This window comes from Oenanthe melanoleuca, chromosome 7, assembly GCF_029582105.1.
Source record: "Oenanthe melanoleuca isolate GR-GAL-2019-014 chromosome 7, OMel1.0, whole genome shotgun sequence".
In the NCBI taxonomy this organism is placed as follows: domain Eukaryota; kingdom Metazoa; phylum Chordata; class Aves; order Passeriformes; family Muscicapidae; genus Oenanthe; species Oenanthe melanoleuca.
Window position 1 is genome coordinate 10,616,641 of NC_079341.1, and position 12,792 is coordinate 10,629,432.

Here is a 12,792-nt window from a genome sequence, read left to right on the forward strand (position 1 = left end):
TATAAAATTCCACTGGCTAAATTAGCTCATTCCGACTTACTTACATCTCACACATTAAAAAACAAAAACAAAAAAACCTAGCAGTTTGCAAAGTAACCAATTCTGCAAGCCTAAAAGATCATCTTCAGGGACTAGGAAGTCTCAGTATGGCTTTAAATAGCCAAACAGATCTTCTACATAGAGCACAGCTCCCAGGATGCATTTTAGGACACGCCGCTTGATAATATCATTGCTTTTCCACTCCTCTGCATCATTTCTAAACCGGCTGCTGAAGAGGCAACTGATGAAGTTTAATGTTCACAAAGGCTGTGCTTGCAAACGAGGGGTGTGATCACCCTGAGACAAGGGCTCTGCACAGCCTGGTTTGCCCTTGGAACTTGCACTATTTTTAAAATTACACACTGGATCCATAACTGACTTTAAGAAAATAATACCTGTGGTGGAGGAAAAAGCACATGTCCAATCAAAACAAAAAAGTCACTGAATCTATTTAAGGAAGGAATAAGTTTGACCATATTTTTTTGAATTAGCTGAATTGCAGTCCCTTCAGGCCAGCAAAGTCACTGTCACAAGGGTTTGCTTTGCATTTATTCTATGAAACCCCACTTGTAAACTTATTTACTTTTATTAACTACAGGATTTCCAGGACAAACAACCCAAATCTCACTGGCACCTAATCTTTTTTTTTTTAAAGCAGCTTCTGAGAGATGATGAAGTACAATGTGGAGTGAATGTTATTCCAGCTGCTTTGACATCCAGCAGACCAACTGACCAGCCCCCAAGGCAAACACAGGTTTGACCAAAGCACACAGAAGGTGAGCAAAGCCTCTGTGCCCTCTTCCCAAAGGCTGCTGCTCAGCCCTGGAAAGGGCATCAGTGAAATCTCAGTGGGACAGCAGACTGCAGGACAATTTTGCAAGTGGAACTTTTGAAAAGCAATGTGGAAGGGGGCGAGGCACTGCTGCTGGAGTGCAGCCCAGGCATTCATGCCCTGTGGACAGAGGAGGACGAGGGACATCAGGCAGCAGGAGATTCCCAAGCACTGAACAGGGCCTCACACACATCAGGTTTGATGACTTGGATAGAAGTCACACTCTCCCTCTTACAGACCTAAGCCATTTTACTACAAAACCAGGCACTAATGTTAAAGAGGCTCAGAACAGGCCTTGGACAATCAAAACACTGGCCAAGGCAAAAATTTAAATAAACCCAACTAATGTGCTAAACCTCAGTTTATATGTTCTGTATAAGGAAATTATATATAGGAAGGACTGAAAAAGCATGAACACTTTTTCAGACTTTCAGCCTATTTGTGCCTCTCCATACTTCAGCTATGGCCAAAAGCAACAGAGAAAATGCTGAAATACTAGAAAAATATTGCTTCTGCAGTGCTTAAGGTTCCAAATACTTTTAAGTCCTGCACTTGAACTGACAAGTGTCAATAGAAAAGCTATTCTGCTTTCCATCACGGATAGATGTGACCCTGAGCAAACGATTTGGCCAGGCTAAAATGACCATTTATATTTACAGTTGTCTGCAACTTACAGTTGCAAGCTGGAGGCAGCAGGTTAGTCCAGGAGCTCTGCAGCAGAAGCACTAACTTCTCACAACCCTTCAAAGAATAAAACATTTCCACCTGCTGTGTTTTTCTCACGTCAAGGCAGGATTCTACCACAACACTTCTCTGCCTCTCTGCATTTACTCCAGGTCTCACCTTCAGTATTGTCCTCTGGGCTGAACAAGATACATTCAACAATTCTGAAATACTTCTCTTTGCCTCTAAGTATACAGCACTCCCCAAGAATCTCTATATGAAGAACTTATAGGCTTCTTGGGACTCAAGTCCATTTCAAATGCTCACTGCTTTGTTTCCATTCCCTTGCATCTCTTCCTAATTTCAGCTGGGATATGAAGCAGAAGTGCTGGAAGTCTATCAGAAATGCTTATCCTGGCAATGTGTCCAGTCCAATTTTGCTGAACAAAATTGCTTTAGATAATCAGTGGAAAATTTTGAGTGGTTAGCCAAACCAAGCACCTTCATATCCATTCTGTCACAGTTTCCATCAGGCAAAAGTGTTTTTGTACCCTGTTCCCTGACCAGCTCTTCTTTCTCAATAGTCAAAATGTGTGGTGCTACATTTGTATTAGTTTTATAAACCTCAAAACTTGAAGGACTCTGACTGAAGCTAACTCTCTGTGAATGGGAGACCAACAGTCTCCCAGTACTCTTCAGGGTCTACACCACATCAGTCCTTCATTTAGAAGGAATCTTCTGATCCCCAGAGTCAGTGCCTACAGCCAGAGTATGAGCCTTGTTCTTAAATTCATTTAACTAATGCTAAAATACATACATCTCAAGAGAGAGCTGCTTAGGCACAAAGCATTTAGAAGCTGATTTGAATAAAACTTATACAGGGTGCAACAATGACAATTTGATTTTTATTATTAAAAATGAAGTGTTTAAATCCTCAAAGAAAACGGCTTTATTGCATTAGTTTAATAAAGCCTCTTTTTTTATTATGGTATCTGTTTTTATGAGGGAAGACAGGATGTGCATGTGGATCTGAATGCGGATGCACACAGAAAAGGAGGCAGAGAAACACCAACCACCTGCATACCATTTATATGACATGTGTGTCAGACCTTTATCCTGAAATATGCTGGAAAATGAGCAAAGACACACAGCTCGTGCACACTGTAGATCTGTGCCCTTGCTTCCAAAGCTCAGGACTCCTGTGCATCAGCTGAGCAGGCAGCAGCCACCTCCTACAAGCACACATTCTGAAAGTCTGACTCACATGCTACTTAAGATCTTTTCATTCAGCCTATTCAATACAATTAAGTTAATTGAAACTGAAATTTTGGGCAGTGCAAAACCCACTGTTGGAACAAATATCCTATGTACCAAAAATCTGCAATTTATTAAAGTAAGCACTTCCCTTACAGACTGCCTTCTTTCCTGTGAGTACAACAGAACGCTGCTTGTGCCACATTACACCCAAGAATAAAACAACCAGGCAACATGAAAGGGTTTCATGCTGTAACAGAGTTTTTTAAGAGGGTAAAAATCAACAAACCCCCCACCCCAAAAAAACCCAAACCAGAAGCCTCACTAATTGAAAGTCTGTGCACAATGGGGCAGACACCATAGCAATGAATGCAGCATGACTGTCTCACTAGATACCAGGCAGAGAATTAAAGCTCCTTGTGTTCCTCTCATTTGAGTTAAAGGGAAAAATTTGCAAAAGGAATTCTCCCCAGGATTTGGCTCACAAGCAAACAGAGGTGGAAGATTCCGTTATTTCAACAAACCATATTTCTGATATTAATGCCTTGTAGAGGACTCTTTTCTGAACCCACCTCCATTTGGGGGAATTTTGCCAAAGAAAGCAGAATTAAAACAAGGAGTCACAACCCACAGCTTTACTTCCTTAGCAACCAGACTACTGCCGTCAGAGCCCCCCAAACCCACCCCAAACAGGTGACCAGTGACACCTTTGTATGCCAACAAATGTTATTTCCCTCTTCCCCATTGCAGAAGCCTGGATTTGCCTGCAGTTGCACCAGAAGCTGGGGCAACACCCAGCATCAATCCTGCATTCCCCTATGCCTCAACCCACACTTGCAGCCAAGGTGTGACCAAACCCCTTGAACAAGCAGGATCAGTGTAGCTTATTTCATCAGAAACTTCACTACAGCTGAAGCTGGTGGAGTTTCCTCCTGCTCAGGCTGTTACTTCCTTTAATCCAAAGAGACGTGGCTGGCACCAGCTACCCAGGCAGGAGCTGTGCTGGGTGTGTGCTGCTTTCCCATCTGCAGACTGGGAAGCCAACGCTCCCACATGGAGCTACTCAGGGCAGAAAGGAGGGAGCAGTGCTCTTTGGGAAGAAAGTTACAAGTAGCTTGAACATGCTGGTTGTTTTATCCAGCTCTCTTTGTATCTGGCCCCACAACCACTCAATTTAAAAAGCCTCAGATTCAAGGATATTTCCAGTTTCAGAGGCTGTTCAGTCAAACAAGCACTGGCCACTTGCCCAAACATTTTACTAGTATTGGCTATTATGTCACAACATTGGCAAAAAAAAAAGGTGCTTGAAAAAAGAGAAAGATACAAACTGAAACACTCCTTCATTCTGTAGGCTTTGCAGTCCACTGGGTGCTCCCAAGGAGAGTAGCAGTTCACTGATCAAGTGATTTAAACTGTCTGGACTCTTACAAAGAGCCCAATAAACTGTCCTGACTACAACTCCATGAACCTGCACCAAAGAGGAATGCTGAGCAAACGAGAATAGTATGTTCATTTTCTTTATGCAGGACAGGATTCAAATTACCTATTTTCCAGTTTGTATTTTGAAGAGTGGAATTACTTCAGCCCTCCAGATTTGCTGAAACGTTTTCCAGCAAACCACAAGGTAAATTTTCACACATTTCCTTTAAAACAGTCCTCAGCCCTACTTTTTCCTGTACCCAACACCATCTACCAATTTATCAAAACATTACAACCTGCAATAAGCAAGTTCTGGTTATTACAGCCTTTTGATTGCAATTTGAATGCTATATTAGGAGACAATAAACTGCAGAATGGTACAAGGACTCTGTCCCAAGGATGGGCCAAACTCCATGTGAGTATCCAGGAAAAAGCCCATAGCCCTCCCATTTCAGAGTACTGGCCAACATGGTGCTCACGCTTTCAGGGGCTGCCCATCACCTAGAAGTTATCCTGATGTAAAGACAATGCAGGCTTCAGCTAGCTAGGCATTTTTTGAGAACTCCAGCCTGCACTGGAGCAGTACTGCACTGTACTGACAGCCTTTTGACTTCACTGCACTGTTTGAAACCAAGGAGAGATATCAGCTCCCTCTCTGAACTAAAACCTCCTTAACCTCTACAGTGTGTATATCGTAGGCACCTCCTTCACTCACAAGCTTTGATTGCTTTTAAAAATGTGCACAGGGCAATTCCAAGTGTGAGGTACACCTCCTCTAATTCTGACAGTTGTACTTCTCTTACAGATTTACAGTATTAATCAGAATTTTCCTTGCTTTTTTACTCAAGATTGAATGGTTTTATACAATCAGAATGTGCCAAAGTCTTACAGAACTCAAACCTTTCACTAATAACTGCTCTAATAACAACTTCAGCTTGGCTTCATGTTTACATGCCTTACAAAGATGCCTTCCAGTTTAAAGGTATCAGATATGACTATCTAACTCTCAGGTGTTAGATGGGCCTCAAAAAGCTGACTGTCTTCAATTCAAACCCACTCACGCTCCTGCAAGCAGTTTTTAAGGTCCAGAGCAGAAGGAACAAACTGGAGCTCAAGTGTCATTCCAACAGGCACCATTCTTATCATTGCTGAGCAGATTGTAGGCAACACCATCTTCAACAAACATGACAGTGTGCACCATTTTAAATATTTTGAAGGCTGTGCAGGAATTCTTTACTTATTGAGAAGTGTCGTTAAAACCACCTGCAATAATTATACTGTCTCTGTCTGTGTTTCTAACCATCTCATTTGGTGATTTAGATTTAGATTCCACAATAGTGTGAATTAAAATTAAGACACAGAGTCTCTAAATATAAGAAGAAGAAGAAGTTAGCCCAAGAAACTTACTAAATATGAGGCATATACACTTTGAGGGTTCTTCATACACACTTTCAAATGAATAGGAAAATGCTCACGTTGGAACTTTCTGTTGGAAAGAAATCCTCTTCATGGCTAACTCAGCCTGGGCCAACTCCTCACCAAACAGCCTGTGCAGCTCCCCTGTGCATACAGCAGGTACTTAGCTGCCTGATGTTCAGTCTCCACTTCAGTGGGAGCACTGTGCTCCAGGAAATGTACAGAACGTGTCACAGATCCTGAAGTGCTTTGTTTTCATGTGTGCAGACAACATGCCCACAGGTATATGCAAATATTGTTGTCTTCAGCTACGTGTTTCCAACTTTAAGGGGAAGATCTGGATGTTTCACAAACCATACAATTTCATCTCTCCTTCTTCTGACCCTCCTCACGCTCTTCCTCCCACACACACATGCATACATACAAGTGTCAGCCACTTGTTCCTATGGATTTAGCCTAGTTTGGATCAAAGCTTCCTCTACTTCATTTAACAAATTTGCTCAAATGGAAAGCCTCAGGAGAGAAATAATGTTAGTAAGAAGGGGCTTTTCAGCATTGAGTATGTAGGTCATTGGACTTTAAAATAAATTAGAGAATAGTTTATCTATTAAACAAGCCTCACAGTACATATTTCATGAAGCTATACTTAATTATAGGCTAATGTGCACCACGGAGCTACCATGAAGAAAGATTAAGCAGTGGCCCATAATGCAGTGATTAATACCATTATTAGCTGGCTGGCACACAGCATCTATTATTTGGTACCATCAGGAGAAACAGACCTCCACAGTTTCCAATGCTGGCACTTCTGTGAAAGGGAACAAACCCAAACCTTTACAGAGAGAAACACACACCTCTCGGTACCTTGGAGACAGCAGGAGAGATGCAAGGAGGTGAAAGTAGACTTGAATTTCCACTCCAAGTGCCTTCTACAGAGTTTGCTTCTCCACTATGGATGTGTGGGAATATCCCACACCTTCTACTCTGCAGTGCAACACTGACTTCCTGAGCCCCTCTTCTTAATACCCTGAACAGTCCCCAATGTGAGGGGAGCTTGATTTGAGCTGGAATTAACAGCTGAGGACGAGGAAACGTAAGTATGTATCCACACTCTTTTGTTACAGTGATGGCTCCTGGGGACATGATGCACTGTATGTAAGACCACTGGTCTTCTGTATCAGGGTGCTGGAAGCTGTGAGACTTGTAGGACTGTCTGGGAATCAGCATGCACATCATATTACTTGTGGAGGGCTAAGAAGCAGGTAATATCTTTCATGCTGGGGAACAAGCCTTTGATTTAATAGCAGACTTGGGCATTACCAGCCCAGGTCTCCCAGTGTGGCTAAAGGAGAGCTTCATGTTCGTTGGCAGTGACAAAACCCTCACTGGCAACGTTATTGCTGACCCCTTGCTCCAGTTCAGAATATGTCATTCTGTCAATACCATCCACCTTGATTATACCAGGCTTTATATACAACAGCTTATGATCCCAGAGGGATGAAAAGCTTTTCCAAATTAAAAGCAGCATTTTAAAGAGGAAATACTCATACATTCCTATGTAGATTTCATTTGATATCCTCAAGGCTAACCCCAGAACTCAAGTGTTTTTCTCTGAGTGCAGCCATCTTATGAATTTAATGGAAGAAGGGAAGTAATAAAATGTGCTCCATACTTTAATTAGTTCCCTCATAACATGGCATTTCCAAAATGGCAGTGCCAAAGAAAATCATTAATCTAGGAGAAGAGACGAAGGTACTGTACGGGCCAAGGGACAGACCTCCTAGAGATACACACTTCCCCGTTTCTTCTCTTGCTGGTAAATTTACCTCTAAAGTACACAAATCCTACTCCAGCTACACAAAAGGAATTCGTAGCAATATTAAATATTAAGCCACTTTCCATTTCCTAAGCCTTGCTACAGAGTATCACAATTGAGAGATCCCATGTTGTATCCAGCAGGATAAATGGCCTGTCTTTCCCAGTACACATTCACTCTGAGTAGTTCAGGTGCCAGGCTTAAACTGATACTATCATGCAATCATTTCAACATCTGCATTTCACTGAGTGAGAAAACCTGTGTCAGATGTATGAAAGCTAACACAATCTGCTACAAAAGGCAGACACTTTCCCCAGCACACTTGCCTTACACATTTCTTGAGGGAGCAGCCTCTGGCATTAGTTGTAACATCAGTTGTACCACAGGAAGAAACTAAGGAAGCATCAGAAGGAAGTCCAAAAACACCTCTGACTCTCAGTCTCTTATTACCTCTTCCTGGCAATCAGGCAGAGGCAAATGTGGAAGTTTATAACCACAGAGAAGAGCTCAGGGAAGAACTCCCATGAGCAGAATGACTGCTAGAGAACAAAGCTCAGGTAACGGTGCAGGAGTGGCCAAATGCAAACAAGCAGCTGATCCAGGAAGGGCCTTACTCAAAACTGACAGACACTGGAGAAAGACTGAGAGTGGTTTGTCCTGTTTCTACGGCACACCCCCTGCCCTGATCTGCAACAACCACACAGCCCCACAAGAGCCACGGCTTTGCCCCTTCTTGGTTATAGAATAGAAATTGGTACCTGTGTGCGGTTGAATGCTACTCTTGCAAAGACAGCTTGAGACACACTGGCTCTCTTCAGCTCATCTCTGACTTGCTGGTAAATATCTGGAGAGACTTCCACCGATGAATTTGATGGCTCTGGTTTGACAGCTCTAGGGATGGGTGGATGATTCAAGAACTGCTGGTTGATAGCCTGTGGGTGCTGGTGAGCCAAGAGTCGGCTGACGGCAATCTGCTGGTTTATCAGATGGGCCATCGCTATCTGCTGCCTCACCAGCTGTGGACTGAGCTGGGGAGACAGGAGCCCAGGGTTTATCATTGTTTGCATCGTTGGCACTTGGTTTCGGATTGGAGTACTGTGGTGAATTTGGCCGTGAGGAGACTGTTCATTAGATTTTCCCAAAGTTGCCAGCTGGTTGATATTTGGTAAGTGCATGGGACGTTGACCAAGAACACAATAGTCTGAAAGGTTTTCTCTTTCCACTCTTTCCACTGTTAAAAGAGAAAAATTTGCTTGCTGTCATTTCAGTTTGCACTTAGGGCAAGGATTATATTGCAGGTGACTGCACACAACAGCACCTGCTTTACTTTGTTAGTCTACACTTGAATAGAAATATCATAGAAACATAAGCAAAAGAAACACAAAGTAAAAGCAAAATGAATAATTAATATTTTTTTGGTCTTCCCAGGCTTCATCCACAGCTCATGAAGACTCCTTATAAACCAACAGCAGGTATCCTCTCCAGCCTCCTTCCCTAAAGAAGCAAGCTTGGACAATTCCATTTATACTGTTACTAACATTTGAATCTGTCACAGCAAATTGATTAACCTTTAAAAGCAGTCAGTGTTTCAGAATCCCTGGCATCTAGGTAAAGGAAAGAAACTCAAATTGGTATCCATTCACACAAACCAAATGGAAACAAGGCCATTCCCTGTGCAGATCATGGCACTGCCTCTCATTACAAACTTGGCAGCTATTATCTCTTTCACATACACTCTACCTAGTGTGTGAATAAAGCTATCTGGTACTATCAGCTCACGCAGGTGCACCACAGCAGACTCATGTTGGTTGTGTGAAAGCATATTACAAAACAGTGAAATTCACACACGAGAAGGGTTTAAAGCATGGGCTCCTAAAGCCAAAGCCTCGCTGCCATGAGTCTGTGCAGAAACTGTAAAGCATTTCTACACAAATACCCACCTGAAAGAAAGTGCCTTCGCTATCTTCAAAAATTTTGTTTAGCACAACAGTGATCTCTAAGTGACATCATGTCACAAAAAATTAAACAGTACACACTAAATGCATATACTGTAGTTTTACATACTGATGTGCACTGTCCCTGTTAAACATCTTATGTCAAGAATATCACAGTTTCTTTTCAGGTAACTGCAGAACTAAATGCACATATTACAAAATAAAATTTTCTCTAAAAGTGCCATTTAAAATAGGAAATTAAGTTTAGCAAGTGCATAAATATAATTCCTACCTAGATAATTTTAAGCAGTCAGAAGTCATTTTACAGTACGTTGCAGATTCCATAAGCCTCCCTACATGCAATTGAATAGGCATTTTTATATTGATCTGATATAGAAGTGTTTAGAAAACCACTGTCTCATCCCTATATTAGTCTCAGCAAATAACAAGATAGAATTTATTTCAGAAAGGTCATAATACTATTATAACTTGTGTAATGATTAACAACTGTATGAGGTTTTGAACTCTTTTTAAAGACCTAATCTATATAAAGCTTTGAAGCTTTACACAGTTAATACTCAGAATATCAGCTTACTGATGATTTGCTCTGTTTTCTTCTAAATAGAAAGACAGTTCTTTTCTCTTTCCAGAGTTCATATAAGACAGAGAGGGAGTCATGCCCTGAACACATACAAACACACAGTTACTATCTTTAGAACTGTCACTCCGGAACAGCACAAGTACTAAATTTTACAACTAGGTGAATTAATACCCAGGATTTCCTTGTGAGAAGTTTTAACTCACTCTTTCCATTCTTTAAAAGGAAAATCCCATAACAGCTTTAGCCTTCTATTAAAGAATTGCTTAATAAATTAAAAATAAAAATTAATTTAAAATACAACTATGAATTCCACTTTTCCATGTTTGAACCCAACTGCATTTCTAAGTAAGTGTTTACTTGTATTTCAACTATGAAAGGCAATGCAAAACATGTGATACACAAATATTATTGTCAACAAATGACCATTTTTCAGTGTTACTCGCAGGCTGTCAAATAATGCAGCATTTCATCTCACTGAAAATCCCTATTCAAAAGCTGCTCCTCATGATGTCAGTTGGCCTCCATGAAATGCAGTAGAGAAAGCTCTATACCACTTCAGGGACAGACATGAAATCAATGTGACACATGCAACAGAAGTAGTGTTAATTCCATGGATGGACCCATCACCAGCCCAGAGGTGTGGGCAGGGGAGTGAGCAGAGGCTGCTTTATCACAACCTCAACGTTCTGCACCACGGATGATTCAGAGCCAACAGGGCCATGCTACTGCCTCCTCAGCCTCTCTGCACTAAGCCTTCACCTGAGTAATGCCATTAAATACACACAGTTGCTAGCCAAATGCAATTATTTCAATGGTACAATAGCTACTTGGCAGATGTAAGCAGGATGAAGCTGTTGTTCAGCGTAATGAAATACTTGGAGCATCCTCCCACATCAGTGACAACCCTAAAAGTAAGAGTCCTTCCGCTAAGAGTTTCAGAGAAGCTGAAAGAGTTCTGAACTATTTGTAGTTTGAGAAGCACACACAGAAGTCACTGAAACCAACAAATTATTACTTGTTAGAATATAAAAACAGTAACCAAGTGTTTTTGAAAACTTGGTGAGAAATAAATATAAATAACATTCACTTTCTGGGCTGAACCACATTTGCCAAGTTTCCACCCACCCTTGACTTCAATGCCAAGTTATAAACCCCTATAAAAATAAAGTTTAAGATGAAAAGGCTGCCAGGCTGTTAATCTTTGCAGTGCTACTTGGAATTACACAGAAACATCACCTGACTTTCTTCTATAGGTATATTTTCCCCTTATTATCAGTTTCCTTTTTTGATCACATTAGACTATACAGCCAGGCAAGTAGTCCCTATAAACAAACCAGATTCTAGTCACTTCAACCACTTTGGTAATAAAAGGTTACCATTAGCAGTTACGCTGGATGGAAAAAATGTGCATTACTCAACTCCTCAAAACTCTTTCCTTCTCTAACACATTGCCTGTATCTGATTCCCTGTTGTTCTTTGGTAACTATGGACTGGTTACCAAATCTGCAGGGCTGAACAAGAGCAAGACTGACAGCCTTGAGATGGAGACTGGCACTGTCCTGAGAGACAGGCCAGCTTGCCAGCAATTCTCTAAGCAAAAAGGGATACAGGAGCCACAAAGCTTCTGTGCCACCAGCATCCTGCCTCAGATATTCCAGAGACAGGGCTTTAGCCTTTGCATCCTCCATTTTCCATGTTCATACCCAATTACAGTTTTTCCCTCGTTTGCTATTGCTCTACTTAAACAGGGGATACGTTCCGAGCTCCTGTAGTCCCATACTGATTGGAATATAAATATCTGACAACAGAGCAGCAGAACCTTACACAAGGAAGGAAGGGGTTCCATGGATATGTGCTATCTACATTCAAGTGCTGCTGATAAACTACTTCTGCTAGCAATGCCTGTGGTAGTTAAATAAAAGCTGGTTCAGGAGACTGTTACCTACCTCCATCTGTGGTGTGACCACAGCAAAAGACATTGCAGTGTTTGCGTTTTCTTTCTGCGTCGCTCACTTGGTATGCAATTCTGCAGTTCTTTCCTTGAAGAGCTCATTTAAACCAAGTACAACAGCACTGTCATATTGCAGAGCCACCCACCCTTCTGAAGCCAATCACTAGGTAGGCAGAGATTTGTATCTGGACAACAGGTACTGTGCTAAGCTCAGCACTTAGCTCTGAGAGCACCCTAGAATAGCATCTGCCCTTTATTTTTCTACCTCCTTACAACATGTCACTACCTCTACAAGAGTCAGAAACCAACATAATCCCCAGAATAGGAGCAGCAAATTATTGTATTTGAATATTCCGTTCTCATCCTATAATGATTACCATGTGTGTCAATGTATTTCAACTCCATACTGAGTTAAAACTTCCTGGATACAGCACAAAAGGAATTCAGTGCACCCTTCCCCTGTGTGATGCTCTTAACCTCTAGCCCAATCTTCCTTGCACAGTCAAGCAGCTGACGCAGACCACAGCACAATAGCTTGGGGTGGTCTGCATGCAACTTTCCATTTAAAATAAAACCAGCTCAAAAGATTTAAAATAAGATTTATTTCTCCACCTTCCCTTCCCCTCACACTTTATTTGCACTGAGCTGTTAATAGGAACATTCTGACAAACAGCCCGTGGGGCATTTAGGGCTTATGCATGGCACTGAATTGACTGACAGCACTAGAAACAAATTCCTATGCACAATAAGGGATGCAGCAGGGAGAGCAAGAGTGTAACACGTCTCCCAGCACTGCACCAAAGTGGGGACACAGAGGATCCGCCAGTGTCCATGACCCAGCGTGTCCGGAACTTTTCAGTCCCACAG

At 41.8% G+C, this 12,792-nt stretch overlaps 1 protein-coding gene across 1 annotated transcript in view; it reads right to left on the reverse strand.

Moving 5' to 3' along the window:
• SATB2 (SATB homeobox 2) overlaps positions 1-12,792 on the reverse strand; it is a 127,220-nt gene that overhangs the window by 44,640 nt on the left and 69,788 nt on the right. The window contains exon 7 of the mRNA XM_056496733.1: positions 8,198-8,670. Within this exon, the coding sequence (XP_056352708.1) occupies positions 8,198-8,670 (473 nt within the window). The remainder of the gene's footprint in view (positions 1-8,197; positions 8,671-12,792) is intronic.